At 43.1% G+C, this 23046-nt stretch overlaps 1 protein-coding gene across 1 annotated transcript in view; it reads left to right on the top strand.

Moving 5' to 3' along the window:
- CAPN13 (calpain 13) overlaps positions 1-23046 on the top strand; it is a 170716-nt gene that overhangs the window by 123572 nt on the left and 24098 nt on the right. The window contains exons 14-18 of the mRNA XM_060244658.1: positions 9774-9836; positions 14240-14297; positions 16021-16094; positions 17910-17978; positions 19908-19986. Of these exons, the coding sequence (XP_060100641.1) occupies positions 9774-9836; positions 14240-14297; positions 16021-16094; positions 17910-17978; positions 19908-19986 (343 nt within the window). The remainder of the gene's footprint in view (positions 1-9773; positions 9837-14239; positions 14298-16020; positions 16095-17909; positions 17979-19907; positions 19987-23046) is intronic.

The raw sequence follows: 23046 nt of genomic DNA, 5'->3' as shown, positions 1-23046 counted from the left end.
GGCGAGCAGGATCACGGGTTGGGTTGTGGTGGTTGTGTGGTTCAGTGTTTGGGAAATAGTGGCGAGGGAGGTGAATAGGGCGAGCATCATACCTTCGATGCAGAGCAGGGAGGAGATGAGATGTTTTCGGCATAGCGCGAGGCCCGTTGTACATAGTATAAATGTCATAATTGGGATAAAGTGGGTGATTGTCATGTTGGCGACTCTGCATTACGCAGAATTTACTAAGTCGAAATTAGTAGTTTTTGTTAAACTAGTGGCCGTATTCTGCCCATTCTAGGCCCCCTTGGAGTCACTCATAAATAAGTCCTAGGGTCAGGAGTGAGATGAGCAGGGTTGTTCAAAGTAGTGTTTGTAGTGGAGTTGGTGGCTCAGGGGGTTGGGAGTAGTAGGGCGATTTCCAGGTCAAATAAGAGGAATAGGATTGCGACCAAGAAAAATCGGATGGAGAAAGGTAAGCGGGCAGTGCCGAGGGGGTCAAATCCGCATTCGTAGGGGGACAGTTTTTCTGTGTCTGGGTATGTCTGTGGAAGTCAGAAACTAATGATGATAAGGGCGGCTGTTAGTGATAAGGCAAGGCTGACAAGCAAGACAAGTTTCATTTACCCCCTCCTAGGGCTAATCTAGGATTAAATGAGTGAAAGTCTTTTGTATTATATTGTACTAAGGGGGTAGGAGCCTCATCAATAGATTGAGATGTATAGGAATAGCCATACTACGTCAACGAAATGTCAGTATCATGCGGCTGCTTCAAAGCCAAAATGGTGGTTGGTTGTAAAATGGTAGTTGATTTGTCGAAATAGAGAGATTATTAGGAAAGTAGTGCCAATGATAACGTGTAATCCGTGGAAGCCTGTTGCTACAAAAAATGTTGAGCCATATGTTGCATCAGTGATAGTGAAAGGGGCTTCAAAGTACTCTATTGCTTGGAGTAGGGTGAAATAGCTGCCTAGAAGGATTGTTATGGTCAGGGCTATGGTCGCTTCTTGGCGTTTATTTTCTATGATAGAGTGGTGTGCTCAGGTAACTGTTACACCGGATGCAAGAAGTACTGCGGTATTGAGTAGTGGTACTTCGAAGGGGTTTAATGGTGTAATTCCAGTTGGGGGTCATAGGCCCCCTAGTTCTGGGGCAGGGGCTAGGCTTGAGTGGTAGAAGGCTCAGAAAAAGCCAAGAAAAAAGAATACTTCAGAGGTGATGAATAGGGCTATTCCATAGCGTAGGCCGGTTTGGACTATTTTTGTATGGTGCCCTTGGAATGTGCTTTCTCGAATGATGTCACGTCATCATTGGTATGTTGTGAAGAGTATCGTAATAGGCCCAGGTTTATGAGGGTTTGGGTATTATAGTGGAATCATATTGCTAAGCCTGAGGTTATTAGGAGGGCGGCTATGGCCCCTGTGAGGGGTCAAGGGCTTGGATCTACTATGTGGAAACTGTGAGCTTGGTGGGTCATTAGGTGTTTTCTTGTAGGTATAGTCTCAATAGTAGTACGAATACGTAGGCTTGGATTATTGCTACAGCAATTTCTAGTAGGGTTAAAAATAAAAGTAGGATTAGTGTGAGTAGGCTGATTGAGGGTATTAATGGCAGTAGTGTTGTTACAGCTAGGGAGATTAGGGTAATGAGTAGGTGACCAGCTGTAAGATTAGCAGTAAGTCGTACTCCTAGGGCAAGAGGGCGAATAAAGAGGCTGACTGTCTCAATAAGGATTAGTGGGGGGATTAGTAGGGGTGGGGTGCCTATTGGTAGTATGTGGGCAAGTGCTGTGGTTGGTTGGGTGCGGAGCCCTGTTAGTACAGTTATGAGTCATAGGGGTGTTGCTAGGGCCATGTTTATTGAAAGTTGTGTGGTTGGGGTGAAGGTGTACGGTAGTAGGCCAGTTAAATTTATTATGGATAGAAGTAGTATTACTGTAATAAGGGGGAGTGCTCATGGGTGAGCAGTTTTATTAAGTGGGCTTAATAGTTGTTTAGTAATTAGGAGTGTAAGGTGACACTGGATGGTGGATGTGCAATTTTGGATTATGCGAGTTTGTGTGGATATAAGTAGAGTTGGGAGAAGAAGGGCTAATAGGATTAAGGGGATTCCTAGTTTTTGCGGGCTTTTAAATTGACTGAATAGGTCTAATGTCAGGTTCAGGGGCTTGGCGTGTGTTTTGTGATGTGGGGTTGTGGTTGAGGGGTGTTTTTTAGTTCCGTTAAAGTTGGTTTTAGTAGGAAGAGCAGGATTAGTCAGACTAGTGTAAAGATGAAGAATCAAGGAGCCGGGTTGAGTTGTGGCATGCCTTAAGGGGTTTGTAGTCCCTCCTCTGGCTTAAAAGACCAGCGCTCATGAGCTGTTTAAGGATGTTTGGAGTATCGTTAATGACCAGTTTTCAAAGTCGTTTGTTGTTGAGGCTTCTACTACGATGGGCATAAAGCTGTGGTTAGAGCCGCAAATTTCTGAGCATTGGCCGTAGAATAGACCTGGGCGTGTGGCTGTGAAGGTTGTTTGGTTAAGTCGTCCTGGAACGGCGTCAGTTTTGATGCCTAGTGATGGGAGGGCTCAGGAGTGTAATACATCTTCTGCTGAGATTAGTATACGGGTTGGGGAGTTTGCAGGTACTACTATGTGGTGATCTACTTCGAGAAGTCGGAGCGTTCCTGGTATTAGGTCTTGTGTTGGTACTATGTAGGCGTCAAATATTAGATTTTCATAGTCTGTGTATTCGTAGCTTCAGTATCATTGGTGTCCGACGGCCTTGATTGTTAGGTGAGGGTTATTGACTTTGTCTATGAGGTATAGAATGCGTAATGATGGTAGAGCAATAAGTACTAGGATGATGGCTGGCAAGATTGTTCATACTGTCTCTACTAGTTGGGCGTCTATTGTTCCTGTGTGAGTTAGAGTGGTAGTAATTATTAGGGTAATGATGTATAGAATGAATGCGCTAATTAGGAAGACGACTATTATGGCGTGGTCATGGAGGTGTAAAAGTTCTTCTATGACTGGGGAGGCTGCATCTTGAAAGCCTAGTTGGGCTTGGTGTGCCATGGGGACACAAAGGATTTTACCTTTAATTTAGCGCTGACAGTGCTATGTATTGTGTCTAAACTAGGGTCCCAAAGAGATAAGCATGTAGGTTGTAGTGTAACTAGTTTGAAACTAGGAGGAGGGGGTTCAAGTCCCTCATCTCTTGTTTGGGTTGTAGATGAGTATGGGTTCTTCATGGGTGTGATATGGTGGTGGGCAGCCATGAAGTCACTCTGAATTAGTGTGTATTGGGCCCGTTATTGATGGGGTGCGTTTAGTGGCAAAGGCCTCTCAGATAATAAATGTTATAACAATGGCTCCGGCTATAGAGATTAGGGAGCCAATTGATGAGATAGTGTTTCATAGGGTGTAGGCATCAGGGTAGTCTGAGTATCGTCATGGCATGCCTGCTAGTCCTAGGAAGTGTTGTGGGAAAAAGGTTAAGTTAACCCCGATAAACATTAGTCCAAAGTGGGCTTTTGTTCATGTTGGGTGTAGGGTGAATCCTGTGAATAGTGGGAATCAATGGACAAACCCCCCCATGATTGCAAACACAGCTCCTATTGATATTACGTAGTGGAAGTGGGCAACCACATAATAGGCATCGTGTAGGACAATATCTAGTGAAGAGTTAGCAAGAATTACGCCAGTTAAACCTCCGACAGTGAACAGAAAAATAAAACCCATGGCCCATAGAAGGGGGGCTTCTCATTTGATTATTCCCTCATGCAGAGTTGCAAGTCAGCTGAATACTTTCACACCGGTTGGAATAGCAATGATTATTGTGGCTGATGTAAAATATGCGCGTGTATCTACGTCTATGCCAACAGTGAATATGTGGTGTGCTCAAACAATAAAACCTAGGAAGCCGATTGAAACTATGGCTCAGACTATTCCTATATAGCCAAAGGGTTCTTTTTTTTTCCCTGCATAGTAAGTAATAATGTATGATACCATGCCGGAGCCGGGAAGAATGAGAATATACACTTCTGGGTGGCCAAAGAATCAAAATAGATGTTGATATAGTACTGGGTCTCCTCCTCCTGCAGGATCGAAGAAGGTGGTATTCAGATTCCGGTCTGTTAAGAGTATTGTGATTCCGGCTGCAAGTACTGGCAGGGCTAGTAGTAGTAGTACTGCAGTGATTAATACGGACCATACAAATAGTGGGGTGTTGTATTGCGAGAGTGATGGGGGTTTTATATTCACGCAGGTGGTAATAAAGTTAATAGCCCCTAAAATTGATGATGCGCCAGCAAGGTGTAAGGAGAAGATGACTAGGTCTACCGATGGACCTGCGTGTGCTAGATTAGCGGCAAGAGGCGGATATACAGTTCAACCAGTGCCCGCTCCGGCCTCTACCCCTGCAGAGGCTAATAGGAGTAGAAGGGAGGGGGGAGGAGTCAAAAGCTTATGTTGTTCATTCGGGGGAATGCTATATCGGGGGCGCCCAGTATTAAAGGCACAAGTCAGTTTCCGAAGCCCCCGATTATAACTGGTATTACTATGAAGAAAATTATAACGAAGGCGTGGGCTGTTACAACAACGTTGTAAATCTGATCGTCGCCCATTAATGCGCCGGGCTGGCTAAGTTCGGCTCGGATTAAAAGGCTTAGGGCGGTGCCTACTATGCCAGCTCATGCACCGAATAGCAGATACAGGGTGCCGATGTCTTTGTGGTTAGTTGAGAAAAATCAACGAGTTAGGGTCACAGGTAGTATGGCCAAGGCCAGGTGGCAGGTTGTAGCCCCGTAGACAGAGTAATCTCTTGCTATCAGGCCCTGAAGCAGCAAAGTGCAAATTTGACGTAGCACCCCAAAGGGTGCCGGGGCTTCTCCTGTTTTTTTAGACGGGAGAAGGTAGGCTGAAGCCCGCTGGCTTGGGTGTTTAGTTGTTAACTAAGGTATTACGGGATCGAGGCCCGTCAGTCTGGTAAGGCTTTAGCTTAATAAAAGTGTTTGAGTTGCATTCAGGAGATGTAATATAGAGTTTTACAGGCCTTCAGAAGTTAGATGTGTTGTTGATCTATTTGGGGCTTTGAAGGCCCCGAGTTTAAATGTTAACCTAAACTTCTAAGTGGCTAGGTACAGTAGTGGGGTTATTGGTAAGGCTAGCATTGTTAGTAGGGCTGTTGTAGGGGCAAGTGGTGTTATTGGGGTCTTGAATCGTCATTTGTATTCTGAGTTTGTTGTGTTGGGTGGGGTTGTTAGGGTTGTTAGGTAGGCTATGCGGGTGTAGAAGGCTAAGTTTGGGAGGCTGGTGAGGGCTAATGTTGTGCTGAGGAGTAGCAGTTTTATTGTTACAAGTTCTTTTAGGATTAGTAGTTTTGGTATAAAGCCAGTTAGGGGTGGGAGGCCTGCTAGGGAGAGTAGGGCCAATATTGTGGTTGTCAATAGGATTGGTGAATGGGTTCATGAGACTCCCTGTGCTTCCCTTCACTAAGAGGTTTTAGTTCCATCCTTTCTTGTCACCTTTGCTTTGCTACATTTGGCACATTCTCCAAGGGTATGACTTGTCAGCATATGCTTGCTAGTAAGACTTCAGGCTGGAGTCTAATACAACTGACAGTTCCTGATCTATGACAGCTACTGATAGCTTCCCTTAGCAGGTGCAAACCAATTCTGTCCAGAGGACTTGTGCTTAAGCAGAATGACTCAGCACTGTGTGTTGATTGGTGCTTGTATATAGCCATGTGTATATAACTGAGGAGAGTCTGTATAATATATCCTCTGCTATCGTATGTATTGTCTGGTGAAGCACTTTGGTCCAGTGTATACCAGGACAATTATAACTTATTTATCTGTAAATAAATGTATATAGTTTAGCACAAGTCAGTGTGCTGTATATTCTTAAGCCTCTTGAACCCAGAGCTTGTGGAGAAGCTCACTTCCACCAATTAGCTCTTCGCATGGAATATTTTCTGAGGCATAACGGTCTGTGGATGTATGTCGGCACTCCCCCAGATCCTTCAGTTGCTGTAGATGGACGTCAAGGACAAGAAAGCTCTTGCGACCATCGTTTTGAGTGTGGCAAACGACCAGCTTGTGCACATATCTGGTAAGCCAAAGCCTAAACAGGCGTGGGACAGTCTGAAGGCTGTGTACATGCAAAGCACAGCTGGGTCTCTGATAACAATTACCCATCACATGTACTGGACCGTAATGAAACGAGGAGTCTGTAAGGGCTCATTTAAACTCCTTGGCTGATTGCTTTCAGCAGCTGGAGCAGCATGGAAAAATTGTTCCAGAGGAGGATAAAGTTTTTATTATTCTCAGTTCCCTGTCTGTGGATTACAATATGCTTATAATATCGCTGGAGTTTGCAGAAGCTAACAAACTAACCTTGGCTTACATTACTGGACGACTGCTGGAAGAGGAAGAAAGGCAGAGGGAGACGTGGTAGCGTTCCATGGAGGAGGCGACAGGGGCCAGCTGTGATGCCAGCAAAGCAGAGAGCAAAAAGCATGGAGAGGCGTCTCAAATTGCTCTAAGAGTACGTAAATGGTTTTGTTGTGGATTTACAAAGCACCTGAGACAAGTGTGCCCGGAATGGAAGAAGATAGGCACAACTCTTCAAACAGCCAGAAGGCCACATTGGTGGTCACAGATGTGGCTGCTGCACATGGAACATGGATTTTGGACTCTGGAGCATCTCAGAACTTTTGCAGAGACAAACTTTTGCTTCAGAACATTCGTTCCTCATCATTACAACATGTGAGTCTGGCTGATGGGAGGAACTCTGCAATACAGGGTCAGGGCAGTGTCACATTCCCAGCACTGCAACACACTTTTAAAGAAGTGCTGTGTGTTCCTGCTCTGGAAAACAATTTATTCAGTGTGCTGGCTTTGGACAAAGCTGGTTTTACCATGACTTTTGCTAGCAACTCATGTAAAATAATGAAAGGTAGCTGGTTGTTTGCTGTGGGAAGGTTGCAAAACAATGTTTATGTTGTAGAAAACTCATCTGTGGGGGCACAGGTGGTAACAAACCACAAACCTCATGACAATTGTGTGCACTTGCTCCATCGAAGGCTGGGGCATGCCAGTTTTAAGCAAAACACTTGGTATTGTGGGGCATGACGGAGTGAAAGAATGTAAAGAATTCCTTGATTGTGATGTGTGCAAATGCGCAAAAACAAAAGCATTCCCAGTTGCCAGGAAAATTGATAGAGTGTCTGCTAAACTATTAGCCTTAGTACATGCAGATGTAATAGGACCTTTCCCCAAAAGCCACTCTAATAGGAGGTTTGCCCTAGTTTTAGTTGATGATTATTCCAGGTTCTCATGGGTGTATGTGCTCAAACAGAAGTCTGAGGTGTTCACAACTATAAAATATTGGGCACGCAAGGTACAGAAACAATTGGGTGAAATATGTGCTTTGCAGACAGACATGGGAGGTGAATTCATGTCTTCTGAATTTCACAAATGGTTGCAAACACAAGGCATAACTCATAGAGTGGCAAATGTGTCAACACCGCAGGAGAATGGTGTGGCTGAAAGAAAGGGGGGGAGTTCTGCAGAATATGATGCAGTCTATGCTCACTGATGCTGGTTTATAAACCACTTACTGGGCTGAAGCATTGAAAGCTGCATGCTATATATGCAACAGAATTTGGACCAAGTCTATAGATAACATTCCTTATAAAGTGTTATACAACAAAATACCCAGTTTGGGATATTTAAGAATTTTTGGCGCAAAAGCATGGGTGAATGTTCCTTTAAACCAGAGGAAAGGGGGTGTCGCTCTAAGAAACTGATATTTTTAGGCTATCAGACTGGAATGAAGGCATACAGGTTTGCTAATGAGCATCAAACACTGAGCTTTAGCAGGTCTGCTGATTTTTGTGAAGACCAGAATTGGCACAAAGTGCATGCTAACAAATTGCCTTTACAGGTCACACTCCCCTTATCAGAGGAAACTTTGCCAAGTGTAAAACAAGAGATAGTATCTCTTAGGCAACAGGCCTCTGAGAGTGAACAGAGTGCGGAAAGGGTATCTAGAGTGTCTACCAGAAGTACTAAAGGTATACCTCCAGTCAGGTTTGGGTATGAAACCACCACTGTAAATCATGTATATATAAGAGAACCAAAGAGTTACCAGGAAGTGTGAACTTTGCCTGAGTCAGAAAGGCAAGCTTGGCAGGCTGTCATGCAAGCAGAACATAATTCTCTTACGGAAAATGAAGTGTTTACGCTAACTGATTTGCCTGCTAACAAAAATGTAATCAGTTGCCGCTGGGTATACAAACTGAAAGCCTTACTGGATGGTGGGCTACAAAGGAAAGCCAGGCTAGTAGCAAGGGGGTTTTCCCAAACAGGAGGTCAGGATTATGATGAAGTGTTTGCCCCTACGGTCAACTCTGATACGCTGAAAACAGCATTGTGCAAGGCTGGCATTGATAAAATGCAGGTGCATCATTTTGACTTCACGACTGCGTATCTAAATGCCTAGATTGATAAACAACTCTACATGGAGCAAATCCCAGGGTTTGAAAGTACTAATAAAAACCTTGTGTTGAAACTAAGCAAAGCCTTGTATGGCTTAAAGCAGAATGCCAGAGCATGGAAGCAATGGCTGCATTAATGGTATTGAAGTATCCCAAAGGTACTGTTCACTAAATGTTTGAATGTGGAAAAATTTGTATCTGTGAAACAAAGGCTTGGACTCACTGCCTGAGTCTTAGGGGGGTGTCAGCATATGCTTGCTAGTAAGACTTCAGGCTGGAGTCTAATGCAACTGACAGTTCCTGATCTAGGACAGTTACTGACAGCTTCCCTTAGCAAACCGGTTCTGTCCAGAGGACTTGTGCTTAAGCAGAATGACTCAGCACTGTGTGCTGATTGGTGCTTGTATATAGCCATGTGTATATAACCAAGGAGAGTCTGTATAGTATATCTTCTGCTATCGTATGTATTGGCTGGCAAAGCACTTTGGTCCAGTGTATACCAGGACAATTATAACTTATATATCTGTAAATAAATGTATATAGTTTAGCACAAGTCAGTGTGCTGTATATTCTTAAACCTCTTGAACCCAGAGCATACCAGCGAATACGCCGACATGACTACCAATTGTTCTTATCCTTGAAACTTTGGCCGTTTTCCCACTTACCTTACCCCGGAGCGACGTCCCTCCTCACCGCGCTGCGTCTGTGCGGATTTCGCACAAACTGCTGCGCAGCACCAGGAAGAGCTGCGTAGTCCCGGGGCTTTTGCGTCGCAAATGTAAACCGCCAAAAAGCAGGTTTACATTTGTGATGCAAAAGCCCCGGGACTACGCGGCTCTTCCTGGTGCTGCGCAGCAGTTTGTGCGAAATCCGCGCAGACGCAGCGCGGTGAAGAGGGACGTCACTCCGGGGTAAGGTAAGTGGGAAAACGACCTTTGTTGAAATAGAGCCCTGCTTTTCCACAAAACCTCCACAGAATAATACCCTTTCTTCTCATTGTACTTTGCCTGATAGAGAGCAATTTCCTTGTACAGCCTGTAAATGTCTTGGTTAATCAGGACGTAATTAACATAGGACAACAGGAGGAAATTTCAGTTCAGTGTAATCAGATGAGTAAGAGGATATAATTGATAACTGAGAATCACATTTCTTTTTGCTTATTGGTTTTTGAGGATGCATCTATAGTCCCTTTTTGTGTGCAAGTGTTGGCACTTGGAAATTGCTAGACATGTCTCTGGGCCATGGGAATAATGTGATGTCTCAGATGATTTTTGTGACTCGTTTTTGTATTTGCACATTTTCTTTAATCCAGGATATGCCCAGGTGGAATCAAGACAACTCTTATGAAGAAGTCTTCCAAAGATATGCTAATCAGGTATGTTGAATGGAAAAAACCCGTGAACTCTAACAAGACATGCAGAATTAAGAAATAAGTGTCTTGCCTTGCTTGGCTTAGAAAATGCAGATCTCAAGTGGGTTTCTCAAAACTCTATTGATTTGCTAGCCAGCCGCTCTAATAAAGAGGCGAGGGACCTCGCTAGAATATAATAGATGGCTCTAAACTGATTGCCTGAAGGAAGAAAGGTGTTCCTTAAACAAGCAATTAGCAGTAACCCTTGGCTACAAATATACCTGGGTATGTATATCATATTTTACTCTGATCAGAATTACTTTCAGTTTGCACTTGCTGTGTTTGGAAAGCAGACATCAGTCAATGTTTGGGTAATTGATTCCCATTCTTTCTGAGCCGAGCTGCATGTGTTCACAGGAGATGCTCTTAATGGCTTAATAAACTGTTATAAAGGACTCCTTGACTTAGTCAAGAGAAAAATTGCTGCCAAAAGCCTCTGCACAATAGACCTCTCACAGCTAATAGTTATATCAACGCATAAAAGGTGAAAATGACACTGCCTACTGTGAATAATGCACAAGGTTTGTCTCCAGGAGCACTGAGGGCAAGGAAGGAAGATTTTACATGGCTCATGAGTCAGGCAATGGCAAGCTGCAGGGGCAATGGGCCAGATTCTCAGTTCTCTGAGGCCATCGCCTAATGGATGGCACAGCAGCAGAAGTGCAACACATCTGCTGCAACTCCAGATGATCCCGTGAGTGGAGAGCAAAAGACCAGCGGAGGCTGCTGCCATCTTATGCTTAATGACTTCTGTTGCTAGTTCTCTAAGAATAAAAAGGAAAACAGACTTCAAGGTGTAGAGGCAGTATAAGAACAGCTCTGGGAGTAAGAGAATGATTGCATTTATACTGTGAAAAGGTTGGATCGTATAACAAATCTGACACTTATTTACCAAGAAACTGGTTAATGAGGCTCTTTTTAAAAACATTCATGGATCATTACAGTGAATACTTAAGCTTTGGTGGCTGTTAATAATGATATGAATAATAATGCTTAACATTTGTGTAGTGGTTCAACGTCGTTCAAATGAGGTTCAGTGTGGCCAAGTGCAAAGTAATGCACATTAGGGCCAAAAATCCTAACTATAAATACATGTTGATGGGGTGTGAACTGGCAGAGACTGACTAAGAGAGAGATCTTGGGATCATAGTAGATAACTCACTGAAAATGTCAAAGACAGTGTGTGACTGCAATAAAAAAGGCCAACGCCATGCTGGAAGTTATTAGAAAGAGAATTGAAAACAAATCAGCCAGTATCATAATGTCCCTGTATAAATTGATGGCACGGCCTCGTTTAGAATACTGTGTACAATTCTGATCACCGCACCTCAAAAAAGATATTATAGCATTGGAAAAAGTGCAGAAAAGGGCAACTAGGATTCAAGGGTTGGAACATTTTCCTTATGAAGAAAGGTTAAAATGCTTGGGGCTCTTTAGCTTGTAGAAATGTCCACTGAGGGGTTTACAAGATTATGCATGGAACAGAGAAGGTAGAGAAAGAAGTACTTTTCTCCCTTTCTCACAATACAAGAACTCATGGACATTCAATGAAATTGCTGAGCAGTCAAGTTAGAACTGATCAAAGGAAGTACTTCTTCACCCAAAAGGTGATTAACACATGGAATTCACTGCCACAGGAGGTGGTGGTGGCAGCTACAAGCACTGCCAGCTTCAAGAGGGGATTAGATAAGCATATGGAGCAGAGGTCCATCAGTGGCTATTAGCCACAGCTTATCATTGGAACTCTCTGTCTGGGGCAGTGATGCTCTGTATTCTGGGTGCTTGGAGAGGCACAGTGGGAGGGCTTCTAGTTTCCTGGCCCCACTCGTGGATCTCCTGATGGCACCTGGTTTTTTGTCCACTGTGTGACAGAGTGTTGGACTGGATGAGCCATTGGCCTGATCCAACATGGCTTCTCTTATGTTCTTATGGTTGCAGTGTTCAAAGCACTTCATATTAGGGATTCTTGAACACCCTCTGGTTCATCTCAGGTTCCGTACACCAATTACAAAAGACCAATTTTTCATTGATCTTGCAATTGTTCACAAGCAGCTCAATCAGTCAGCCAGTGGTTATAAACTAACATTCCGTTTTTAATAACAAAAAATCTTACTATTTGAGATTTGACTTATTGAGGCTGATTTGCGCATGTGTATTTTGGTCCAGCCTTATGGGAATCATAGTTCCATTCCCATGTTCTTTAATTACCTGACCCAACTGTCCATGACCTTGGGGAGGTTCAGCTTCACTGACTTCTCAGATACAAAAAGTAAGGCAAGGAAATGAAGCTCCACCACCACAGCTGCTATTCAGCTACAAAGCTGTTCAATAGCTGTTTGACTTGAACAGCAGCAAATCAAACAAACTTGAGACTCAGCTTGTAGGTGATTGCAGCTGTGAAGCATCACATGTTTATGTTTCACATGTGTTCCCTGAGAAGTTTGCAGCATCCCTACTTTAAATACATTATCAAAGTAATTCTGACAATAGCCCAGTAAGGTAGGCCCGTGCTATCACCTTTCTATCATCAGGCCTAAGGACACTTTTGGGAGTGTGAGATTAGATTTGAACCAGTAACTTTCCGTATCATAGCTCATTTTTTCTGCCACTACACTAAACCATCTCCCTAGGCATGTTGGCAACTCCAAAACAAATGTTGTAGTTTCTACTCAGGAGGGGCTGCGGCTCAGTGGTAGAGCATCTACTTTGCATACAGAAGGTCCCAGGTTCAGTCGCTGGCATCTCCAGCTGAGAGGAACAGGTAGCAAGGGATGTGAAAGACTTCAGCCTGAGACCCTGGAGAGCCACTGCCTGTCTGAGTAGACAATACTGACCATCAGGGCTTTTTTTCTAGGGGAACGTGGTGGAATGGAGTTCCAGAACCTCTTTGTGGAAACAGAATTCTCAAAAAATGTTTAAAAGTTCATGGGGGCACCCATGTGTTTCTCCTTCATTTCCATCTTGAGAGTTCTGGCACCTCTTTTTCCAGGAAAAAAGCCCTGCTGACCATGATGGACCAATGGTCAGATTCAGTATAAGGCAGATTCCAGTGTGTACTTTATTAGACATATGTAAATGTGTTCTGACAAATACCGTCCACACATTCGCTGCTGTATCTGTAGGCTCTTGGACATTCACAAAATTGATTAAGAGTTGTCATTCCTATGTGCATGTCACTTAATTTGGGATGTGCACTGTAATATTATAAAAGTGGAAACCTAAACTGTAGCAATATTTAAATCCACATATGATGCAAAAAGGGCTTTGTTCCACAGTAAAATCTAATTCTTGGTTATAATTAGAAAAAAAAAGCCCTCTAAAGAAGCAAAACAAAATCCTAAGGCAGGATCTCAGTGCTACAATAACAGAAAACTGATGTGCAGTCAAGGAGAACAGGGGTCAAATGTGTATTAACTGACTTGGATAACACTTTTAGATATGAGCAGACAGCCTGATGTCTTTCTCCAAATGTTTCCTGCTTGATATGGCTATTTTCACCATTCAGGTCATTCAACCAGTCGCTGTATGAGCTTTCTCCTTCTGAATAACTGGCTGTTTGGGGGGAAGGGGGATTGGAATATCCACTGTAATCTACATGTTAAATTTTAGCTAGAAAAACCAGCTTGTTCTATGTCCTTACAATATGCAATCAAAAAGATAATGTTAAAAAAGGTTTAATTTTTTTTAAAAAAAATCAGTATTAAATTAATAAATAGATGTAAGAGAGGGAGCAATAGATTCAGTTTAAGACAGCATCACAGTGAAGAAAGCTGCATTCTGTACCCCTCTGGTATTTATTACCAGTTATCATTCTTATATACCTTACTAATGTTCTTGCTGGAGCAGCAGAAAGAGCTCCTGGTGAGAATCACCGAGTAACAAAAGCAGCAAACAAACATAAACGTGTCGAGACACAAGAGAGTGAAATTCCTTTCTTGGACAAAGTTTGCAAATCTATCAATGTGAGTGAATGTTATTTACACAGAGGGAAAGCTGAGAGCAGGATTGGGGCCCATGAAAGAAATAAGAAAAATGAAGCACTATTGGGAAATTTCTCCTGTGTGAGATGCCCTGGAATGAATGAACAGAAAAAAGAAACCCATTTGTGTCAGTGGCAGCAACAGAAATTCCCCTGGATTATCACCAACTTTTCCTATAGAGTTCAGAGTGGCAGATGATCCCCCCTTCCCCATTTTATCTTCAAAAGAACCCTTTGTTAGGTGGAGAGAATGCCTGACCCAAGGTCACCCATCAAGCTTATTGGCTGGAGGGTGACCCAGGTCTCCCAGATCCTAGTTCAAATGTCTAAAATATCCATCATAACAGCTCATATCACTTACAAGCACTTTCCTTATATTTTCTTTTAGGATTCCTATCTAGATGCTTCACAATTGCAAAGGATTCTTAATGATGTAGTCCTGAAAGGTAAAATTCATTTTTATGGTGAGATATGATTTTTGAAGTTCTCTTTTCCTCAATCCAGTGCCCTAGAGTGGGTGCATTATACCATAATCTTTTACATTCAGTTTGTTCAACAAATTACTGCACAGCATAAGGTCATTTGCAAATATGGAGCTGGCACTTCAGTACCATTAGTGGAGCAAGATCTTAGAAAAAAAATCACTGCTTATTCCCACTGCAGAACCTTGGGCCCACACCTCTTTTAAAAAGCTACTCATGAGGGAATAGTGTGGGGTGTAGTTTGGGGGCTACAGTAGGAAGAGAGAATCAGTAGAAGCAGCACTTCACTCTGCTATGAACTTTTGTTCTGTCCACTTAATGACTCAGAAAAGAGGTCATTCAGGGGCAATTTTTGCTTATGATCTCTTCCTAAATGCAGTTTTTCCACCCCACATCCTATACTGTTCTTGAAGGATTCCTGATCTTCAGGAGCAGCTTCGGGGTGGCATGGGACTGCCATGGAAAAGGGAAGCAGGCTAATGATGTTCCATTCACTGTGCATAAATTCCAACCCCCTGGATTATTCCTGAAAGTCAATAATTATGATGCAAGGCTGCTTAAAGACACCATAGCTCAGGGGTGTCAAACATGCAGCCCAGGGGCCATATCAGGCCCCCAAGCAACTGGCTGTCATCTGCTTCCTTCTCCCCTCTCTCTTGCTCCCTTCTGCATCACAGCTTGTTTTGCCAGGCTTGCTCAATTGCACAAGAGCTGCAGAGCAAAATCTCTGTTTTCTCCATTGGTTGAGGCTCTTCCCTTGGGGAGGAAAGGGGGGAGGCAGAGCTTGCTTTGGCAGGCTATCTCAGTCGCACAGCAGAACTACTGAGCCAAGCCTCTCTTCCTTCTATTGGCTGAGGCTTCTCCCCCTCCTGGTCCCCTGGGGGAGGAAGGAAAGAGCCAGAGCTTCCTTTGCCCAGTTCCCTGGATCCCATGGGAGAAATACAGAGAAAGCACCTTTAAATGAGTACTAATGTTTTAAGCATGTTTTTTTAAAACTTTAATTGTGTTTGTCTGTGTCCTTTATAAAGTTTGTATCTCTTCTACCTGCTCTTAAATAGATACACACATGGCTTGGCCCAACATGGCCCAGCCCAACAAAGTCTCATTTATGTCCGGCCCTCCTAACAAATGAGTTTGACATCGCTGCCATAGCTCCTAGGCAAAGATCCACTCCAGGGGGATCCCTCATGCTATTCAGCCTCAGTACAACATATAAAAATAAACTGCTTGATTTCCATGACTCCATGTACCTTCAAGTAACCAGGGGTACCTCCTCTCAGTACTCCCAACACAAGCAAATTGAGCCCAAATGTTCAAAATGTCTTCAGTCACGTCAAATGTATGTAGAAATGTTTCCTGTGATAGGTAACATCCTGTGTCAAGAATTCATGTTAAGCAAATTAGCATATGCATTCCATTTGGTTAATGCCTTATGTGACTTTTTATATTTCAGCACAGACTCTAAGTTCAAAATACATGTTGGTAATGAGTGCATTTGAAAACAGAGTTAAATTCTTTCCCAATTACTCTCCTGTTCCTTTTATAAAATATTGATTGTGAAACAGTCCACAGTGGAGGTCTCCCATTTCCAAAAACCTGGGGTTAAAAGCAAGTCACTCTGCCACTGCTACCCCCCCTAACCTCCTTATTCTTTGTGTCTTTCGCCTTCTGATTTATCCATTTATAGATCTAATGGCCAGTCTGGGAAGCGGAGATAGATTCAGCTTCGATTCATGCAGGAGCCTTTTAGCTCTGATGGATGTATCTTTTCAGCAAATGCAATAAACCTCCCTTATGCTGCCCTTCCTCGCTTTGAGTTATGGCTGTGCTGAGCTTCCCTTTGCAGGAGCTTTGTGAGTAAATATTTGCCATAAGATCTGCCCACTACATATGTGGGGAATCTATAAACTGCCGCATTCTCCCCTCTCTGCGGACCACTTCTATCAGATGTTGGAAGGAAGGGGAAGAGTCTTCAGAATGTCAGCCCATTATGCAAACTAGGGTTGCCAACCACCAGGAAGGGCCTGGTGTTCTCACAGAATTATATCTGATATCCAGATTACAATGATAGCCTCTGAGGGTGGAAAGGACAGCTTTGTAGGGTGGACCCTATGCCATCACATCCCCACTGAGCTCCCACGCTTCTGCAGGAACCACCCGCAAATGTACCTGATAGTTAATGGTTGATTGTCCGTGTTCTGTGCCTGTAGAGGATGATATGAGCAGCCACCATGAATGGAATTTCTCAATTGTTTCCAGGTACATATCATTATATATCACTACATAACCAGTCTGCTTCCACTCCTCAATCTGAAGAGCTGAGGTTTCTTTGCACAGGAGCTGAGGCCCCTTATGTTTCTGATGCATTTGTATCATACCTTAGCTCCAGGGCTCTTTTTGTAGCAGGAGCTCCTCTGCATATTAGGCCATGCCCCCCCTGATGTAGCCAATCCTCCAAGAGCTTAGAGGTCTCTTAATACAGGGCCTACTGTAAACTCCAGGAAGATTGGCTACATCGGGGGGCATGGCCTAATCTGCAGAGGAGCTCCTGCTACAAAAAGAGCCCTGCTTAGCTCCAACAAATTCCAGTCACTAGACACATCCTCATGAGAACCTTCTGTGGAAAATCAAGCTGAGGATGACTTACTCAAGGCCACTCTATGTGCTTCTTAGTAGAAGGAAGATCTGAGCCCAGGAATAATTCTCAGTCAGAGTTATGCCCTTCTAAATTTGTTGATGGGAGTGACCTTAGAAGGATATTACTCTACTTAGATGGTACTGCACATCTCCCGAGTTCTAGTCTAACCACTCTATCACTTTGGTTCTCAGATTCTACTGCACCGCCTTGAAGATCGGGGGGAAAGGTACCTAAATAGCATTTTTAATTGCTATAACAGTATTTATCAAACAACACTGAATGAAAAAAATTACATGAAAGAAAAAAATAATAGTAATAGCACTAGAATACTTTTCAAGACTGCATTCATATATAGTCTCTCTTCTTCCATAGATGTGAATATGACCAAACATAGAACAAACTACTCTTTCAAGTACCTTCTTTCGTAGAGTCTTGACAGTTTTGATTACAGGTGGGAGATGAGCAAATCACATGTTTGAAAGTTCCCAAATGTCCTGCCTGTGAAAACCAAATTTGTCAGGCAGAAATAATAATAACAACAACAACAACAACAACAACTTTTTATTTATATCCTGCCCTCCCTGCCAAGGCAGGCTCAGGGCGGCTCACAACACATAAATACAATACACAGAAAGATCCCAGCCAGGCCTTTCCCCTAATATGCTTATTTCTATGTGCAGCAAATATTTTTTTAATGTAAGAAAATGTTCAAACATGCAATTCTCCATCTGCAGTCTGAAGAGTCACTGCTCCTGCCATATCATTTAACTGTGTCATTCCATTCTTAGGGAACAAGGGGCTAGAGCTCAGGAGGCACATCCAAGGACATTTTCAGACAGCTGTCCACCATTAGCTCAAGTCCACTATCAATCCACTATCAGCACATATTTGTGTACTGTATTCAATTAAAGCTTATTTAAAACTTGACTCACATACAGTTCAAGGCTAATGGAAGACTCGTACTGCAAGAGTTTGAACCATTGTGGAGGTATCTCAACAAGTACAAGGTCTGTGTGAGCTTATACATCCAGATTCTCAGTTGATCTGTTTTTCTGTTTCATAGTGTTAATAATCTTGAGTTCCTGAATGGATCTTATCACAGAAAAGAAATCCCAAGTACAGAGGTGGGGAGGGGGAGGCATTCTATGATGTTTCATAAAAACAGTAATTGAATCTAAACATTTCCACTTTTAAACCAAGTGTTGTTACCCAAATTGGTCACTATTAATTAATTGGGGAAATTAGCTTAGCAAGAGATGGGTAACTGGGATCTCTACCAATGTATACTGGGATTTTCATAGAACCATAGAGTTGGAAGGGACCTCCAGGGTCATCTAGTCTAGCCTCCTGCACAATACAGGGAATTCACAAATTCCTCCCCCCATACACCCCCAGTGACACCTGCTGCATGCCCAGAAACTGGCAAAAAAAAAAAAAAGAACACCCTCCAGGATCCCTGGCAAAACTGGTCTGGTGAAAAATTGCTGCCTGACCCCAAAGTGGTGAACAGCATTTCCCTGGGCATGCAAGAAAGGGCCACAAGAACTAAGCACTGATGCAATCCTTCCTTTAAAGAGCTCTCAAAATGAACCAGGCTGAAGTACAACCAGAGAGGTGTTTTAGTAAAAAATAATAAAAGGTAAACACATATACACACAAAGCTAATTAAGGAACACACAAGCTAATTAAGAGGAAGATAAAAGGGTGGAGTGGGGAAAAGAGATTCAGGGAAGGCAATAGTTACTGATCTTGAAGAATGAGATCTGCGGAAGGCAGCAAGAGAAATGGCCAGTGTTTCCCAGAAGACAGGGTCCAATGCAAGTGAGGGGGCAGCGTTTAGCACTGAGAACATACACACACATACTGCTGGCTGTGTACTCCAGATATAGGGCAAAATCTGCCTGAGGGCAGGCTGATGTGTTTGTCCCAAAACGATATCTTGATTATCAAAGATTTCAGGTTTTCACGGCTGGTAACATCATTAGGGTTTGTAGAATCTTTCGGGCTCAAATGCCGTGTTCTACTGGAGAAAGTTTTCCTTCCAGACATTTCGTTCTCAGCTGCAGAGAACATCCTCAGTGGCGTTGCAGCCGGAGCAACAACAGAACAATCAGCACAGTCAACAACCATCTTCCTTATCTTCACACCCCTTCCAACCCTCCCAGCAATTAACACAGAACAATGGTCACATTCAACAGCCAGTTTCCTTATCACTACCCTTCCAGGAAGCCTCACCAAACAATGGGCACATCCACAAACCAATTGCCCTTTTATCACACCCCCTCCAGCCTAGAAATAGCAGCTCTCCAGCAGCCCTGGCCCCACTCAATGCACAGCAGCCAAGAAGGTCAGAGCGCCTGCTCCGGCTGCAACGCCACTGAGGATGTTCTCCGCAGCTGAGAACGAAACATCTGGAAGGAAAACTTTCTCCAGTAGAACACGGCACTTGAGCCCGAAAGATTCTACAAACCCTAATGATATCTTGATTGTTTTTCCAGGGATGAACAATGATTTTGGTGAACTTGCCCAATTTTACTTGATGACCCTTGAGTACTGGATGGGCAAAACCACAGAGTCGTGTGAATAGGGTTAATTAGGAAAAGGGGTCAGGGGAAGCATGACCGGGTGTGGATGAAATTAATTCAAAGTGAGGTAATGTTTTCTTGGGAGACCCATTGATGAAATTATGCATCTCTTTATGGTGAGGAGGAGGGTGATTAATGAGTCAGCCATTCTGGTTGACTTTCCAAAATATATTCCCGGACTTGTATCTGGCCAGCATCCATTTTGTTTTTGCCAGATCCATTTTGTTTTTAGACCAGGCAGAGCCCTGTGCACATAATTTTGGGGTGATATTAAAGAAAGGTGTTCATAGCGCTTGACTGCCCTATTGTAGGAGGAGGATTCTACCTGCTAACAGTGTAAATATTTTCTAGGAGCTTTTTAAAAAGGAAGATGAAAATAAATCTGGATTCCTGGACATTTCCAATTTGAGAAGGGTAATACAGATGACAGGTATTACTTTGAACATAGTTTCAATTTTCAGTTTAATATTGAAATGTGGTACATTTTCATGAGTAAGCTTCCAAAAGACATTTTAATATTCAGAGATCATTTTAGGTCAACATTAAACTGACATGAGCATAAAATGGACTTTTCTCCATGTTCATGTGTTTGTCTTATTCCTCTCTCCTCCTTTCTTGCACATGGAATCCTGATTACAAACTAACTCTGCTAATCCATAATGTATGAATGCAAACACAGGGGTTAAACTGAGTTAATCCTCCTCATATAAACATCTTTTGGGTGGTAAACCTGGATTAATTCCTGTTTGTGAGAGGCAAACTAGCTCCACATAACCCACCCATCTATATTTTTACATCACAGATAAACATAGGAGTACACACAAACACAAGAAGCCAGGTTCATATACATGTCAGTTTTTATGTTGACTTTTATAGTTTGAATGCAGCCTTAATTGGTTGGAGCATGGAAATAAATAATGAGAAAAGCATATAAGAAGGACCAATATCCGCTCCCCAACCCCCACACTTTCAAAATCAAGCAATTGTTGGTCATGAGTCGTTTTTGTTTTTTTAATTATCAGTTTTGTTTCTGGGATCCTTAGATTTTCAGTAGAATGATGAAGGATGATTCCATGGAAGTGAACTGAACCCCACCTCCCCAACCTCAGACTTCATACTTGACTCATGTTTCTTTTGTAATTAATCACAACAATGACAAAAATTGGACGCTTTGTAATTAATGTGGAAATGAAATAGATTTAACACCTGAACAGCCTATGAACAGTGAAAAAAGCCTATGATTTTATTTACTTTTGTTCTCTTTCTTTTGTTATTGTGGTCTTGCCTCTCTCTGACTCTACTGGTTCTACTTTTGCAAGGCAGCCTATGTTTTCCTAATAAGGGCATAAGCTGCTTTCCTAAGGGGGGGGGGGTGGAGAATCCAGGCTTTCTTGATTGACTGCAAGCTGTAGCCACTAGGATTACATATGTGTTTGAGGTATTCCAGTCCTGAAGAATATGGAATAGGACATTCTTTTCTCTCTCCTCCCAATGCTTTAACTGTTACACCAAATTTCTCCTTACGGTCTGTGTTCTCCTGCTGCTCTCCTAACCTTAGGAGAGCAGCAGGGGAACACAGACTGTAAGGAGAAAGGGTGCCAGACAGCCCTAGACTGTCTGGCACCCTAGGCAAGGCTAACTTCCGCCCCCCTTTACTTAAAACATCACTGAGTCACATGGGGGGCAACCAGTTTGGCGCTCCCAGAAGGCTGGCACCCTAGGCAATCACCTAGTTGGTCTAGTTGCAGGGCCGGTTCTGCTCCTAACCTTATCCCTTGTTCAAACAAATCAATCTCCAGATCTTTCAGCTGCCTACTTGCCCAGATGCTTTGCCCTCCTTGTGCAAACAAATGTCAGCCTGCCGTGTCAGTCTGTTTCTTTCTCATGCTACTGTCCTTCAAGCTAAGTAGCTGCAATGCCACATTCCCTCAATGAACACTTCTGTCTGTGTTACTGTGTATTTTAAATGTTTCCTACCAATTTTCTCATAGCCTTTAATGGTAAACATGAATGCATTTCATTGCCTCTGAAAGGGGGATCTCATTATTTTATCTGTCTGAAATCTGGGATTATGTCTGTCCTAGGGATAAATAAAATACCTCTATGTTCTGTCCAGTTTGGATGGTACAAACCCAAGGGGGAGGGGGCTCTATTGAAACCAGTGAAGAATAATAAAATAGAATTATAAAAATGAAACAGCAATAGCAAAAGAAATAACTATGAAATGAAACAATATGAAACAATCCAATAATGAAACAATCTCTTTTGAAACTGATAACAAAAATAAAAGAAACAAGGCAAACTCCCATGCACAAGTCTAGTTCATACTGACATCTGCTGAGCAAGGCTGGAATTGGAAACTCTCTTCCCACCCCACCTCACCTTTAATCCTCAACCAATTGTTTTTCCTTGTTGAATACTTTTCTGAGTGTATTTATATATGCAGCCCCTCATGTTATACAGAGGAAGCTGCCGTCCAATAATGCTACCTTAGAGGAGAGCCTTTTGGAGGGTGAAGTGGCTGTTTAAGCTGTGCTAAGATACTATTTTCTGTTCTCCTCTGTGGGGACTGGAAATGTCAAAAAGAAAGGGGTGGAGGAAGGGGAGTAGAGGTTCGAAGGTCCCTGGAGACAGGAAGTCCTGAGGGGCATTTGGAGGCAGAGGAAGGGAAGATGCTCTGAATTCTCCTACTTGGAATTTATCATCAGAGAAGATGCAAGACAGGTATTGTGATAATAAAGGCAATAAAGTATAACAGTGGAAGGGAAATTGCTTGCTGTGCAGACCTTAAAGGCAAAAACAAACAAACATCACAACCACTGAATTGAAGGAAGGTGTGTGTATGTAATATGAATACTGCACTGTCAGCTTCTCTTACTCCACTAGCAGAAACTTAGCAGAATGTGTAATGCACACAACACCATTCACTAGCCTTCCCCCCTCTCATTATGCCACTGAGACATTAGCACAGCATGAAGTAGGGTTGCCAATCCCCAGGTAGGGGGCAGGGGATCCCTTGGTTTGGAGGCCCTCCCCCCCACTTCAGGGGCATCAGAAAGGGGGGAGGGAGATGTCTGCTGGGCACTCTATTATTTCCTATGGAGACTGATTCCCATAGGGCATAATGGAGAACTGATCTGTGGGTATCTGGGGCTCTGGGGGGGCTGTTTTTTGAGGTAGAGGCACCAAATTTGCATCATAGCATCTGATGACTCTCCTCAGAACACTATCCAAGTTTCAAAAAGATTGGACCAGGGGGCCCAATTCTATGAGCCCCACAAAAAGGTGCCCCTATCCTTCATTCTTTCCAATAGAGGGAAGGCATTTAAAAGGTGTGCAGTCCCTTTGAATATGATGGCCAGAATTCCCTTTGGAGTTCAATTATGCTTGTCACAACCTTGCTCCTGGCTCCACCCCCAAAGTCTCCTGGCTCCACCCCCAGTCCCCAGATATTTCTTGAATTGGACTTGGCAATCCTAGCATGAAGGCA

This window comes from Heteronotia binoei, chromosome 1 (genome assembly GCF_032191835.1).
Source record: "Heteronotia binoei isolate CCM8104 ecotype False Entrance Well chromosome 1, APGP_CSIRO_Hbin_v1, whole genome shotgun sequence".
Lineage (NCBI taxonomy): Eukaryota > Metazoa > Chordata > Lepidosauria > Squamata > Gekkonidae > Heteronotia > Heteronotia binoei.
The sequence above is the reverse complement of the archived record's forward strand: the minus strand, read 5'-3'. Positions and strand labels throughout refer to the sequence as shown.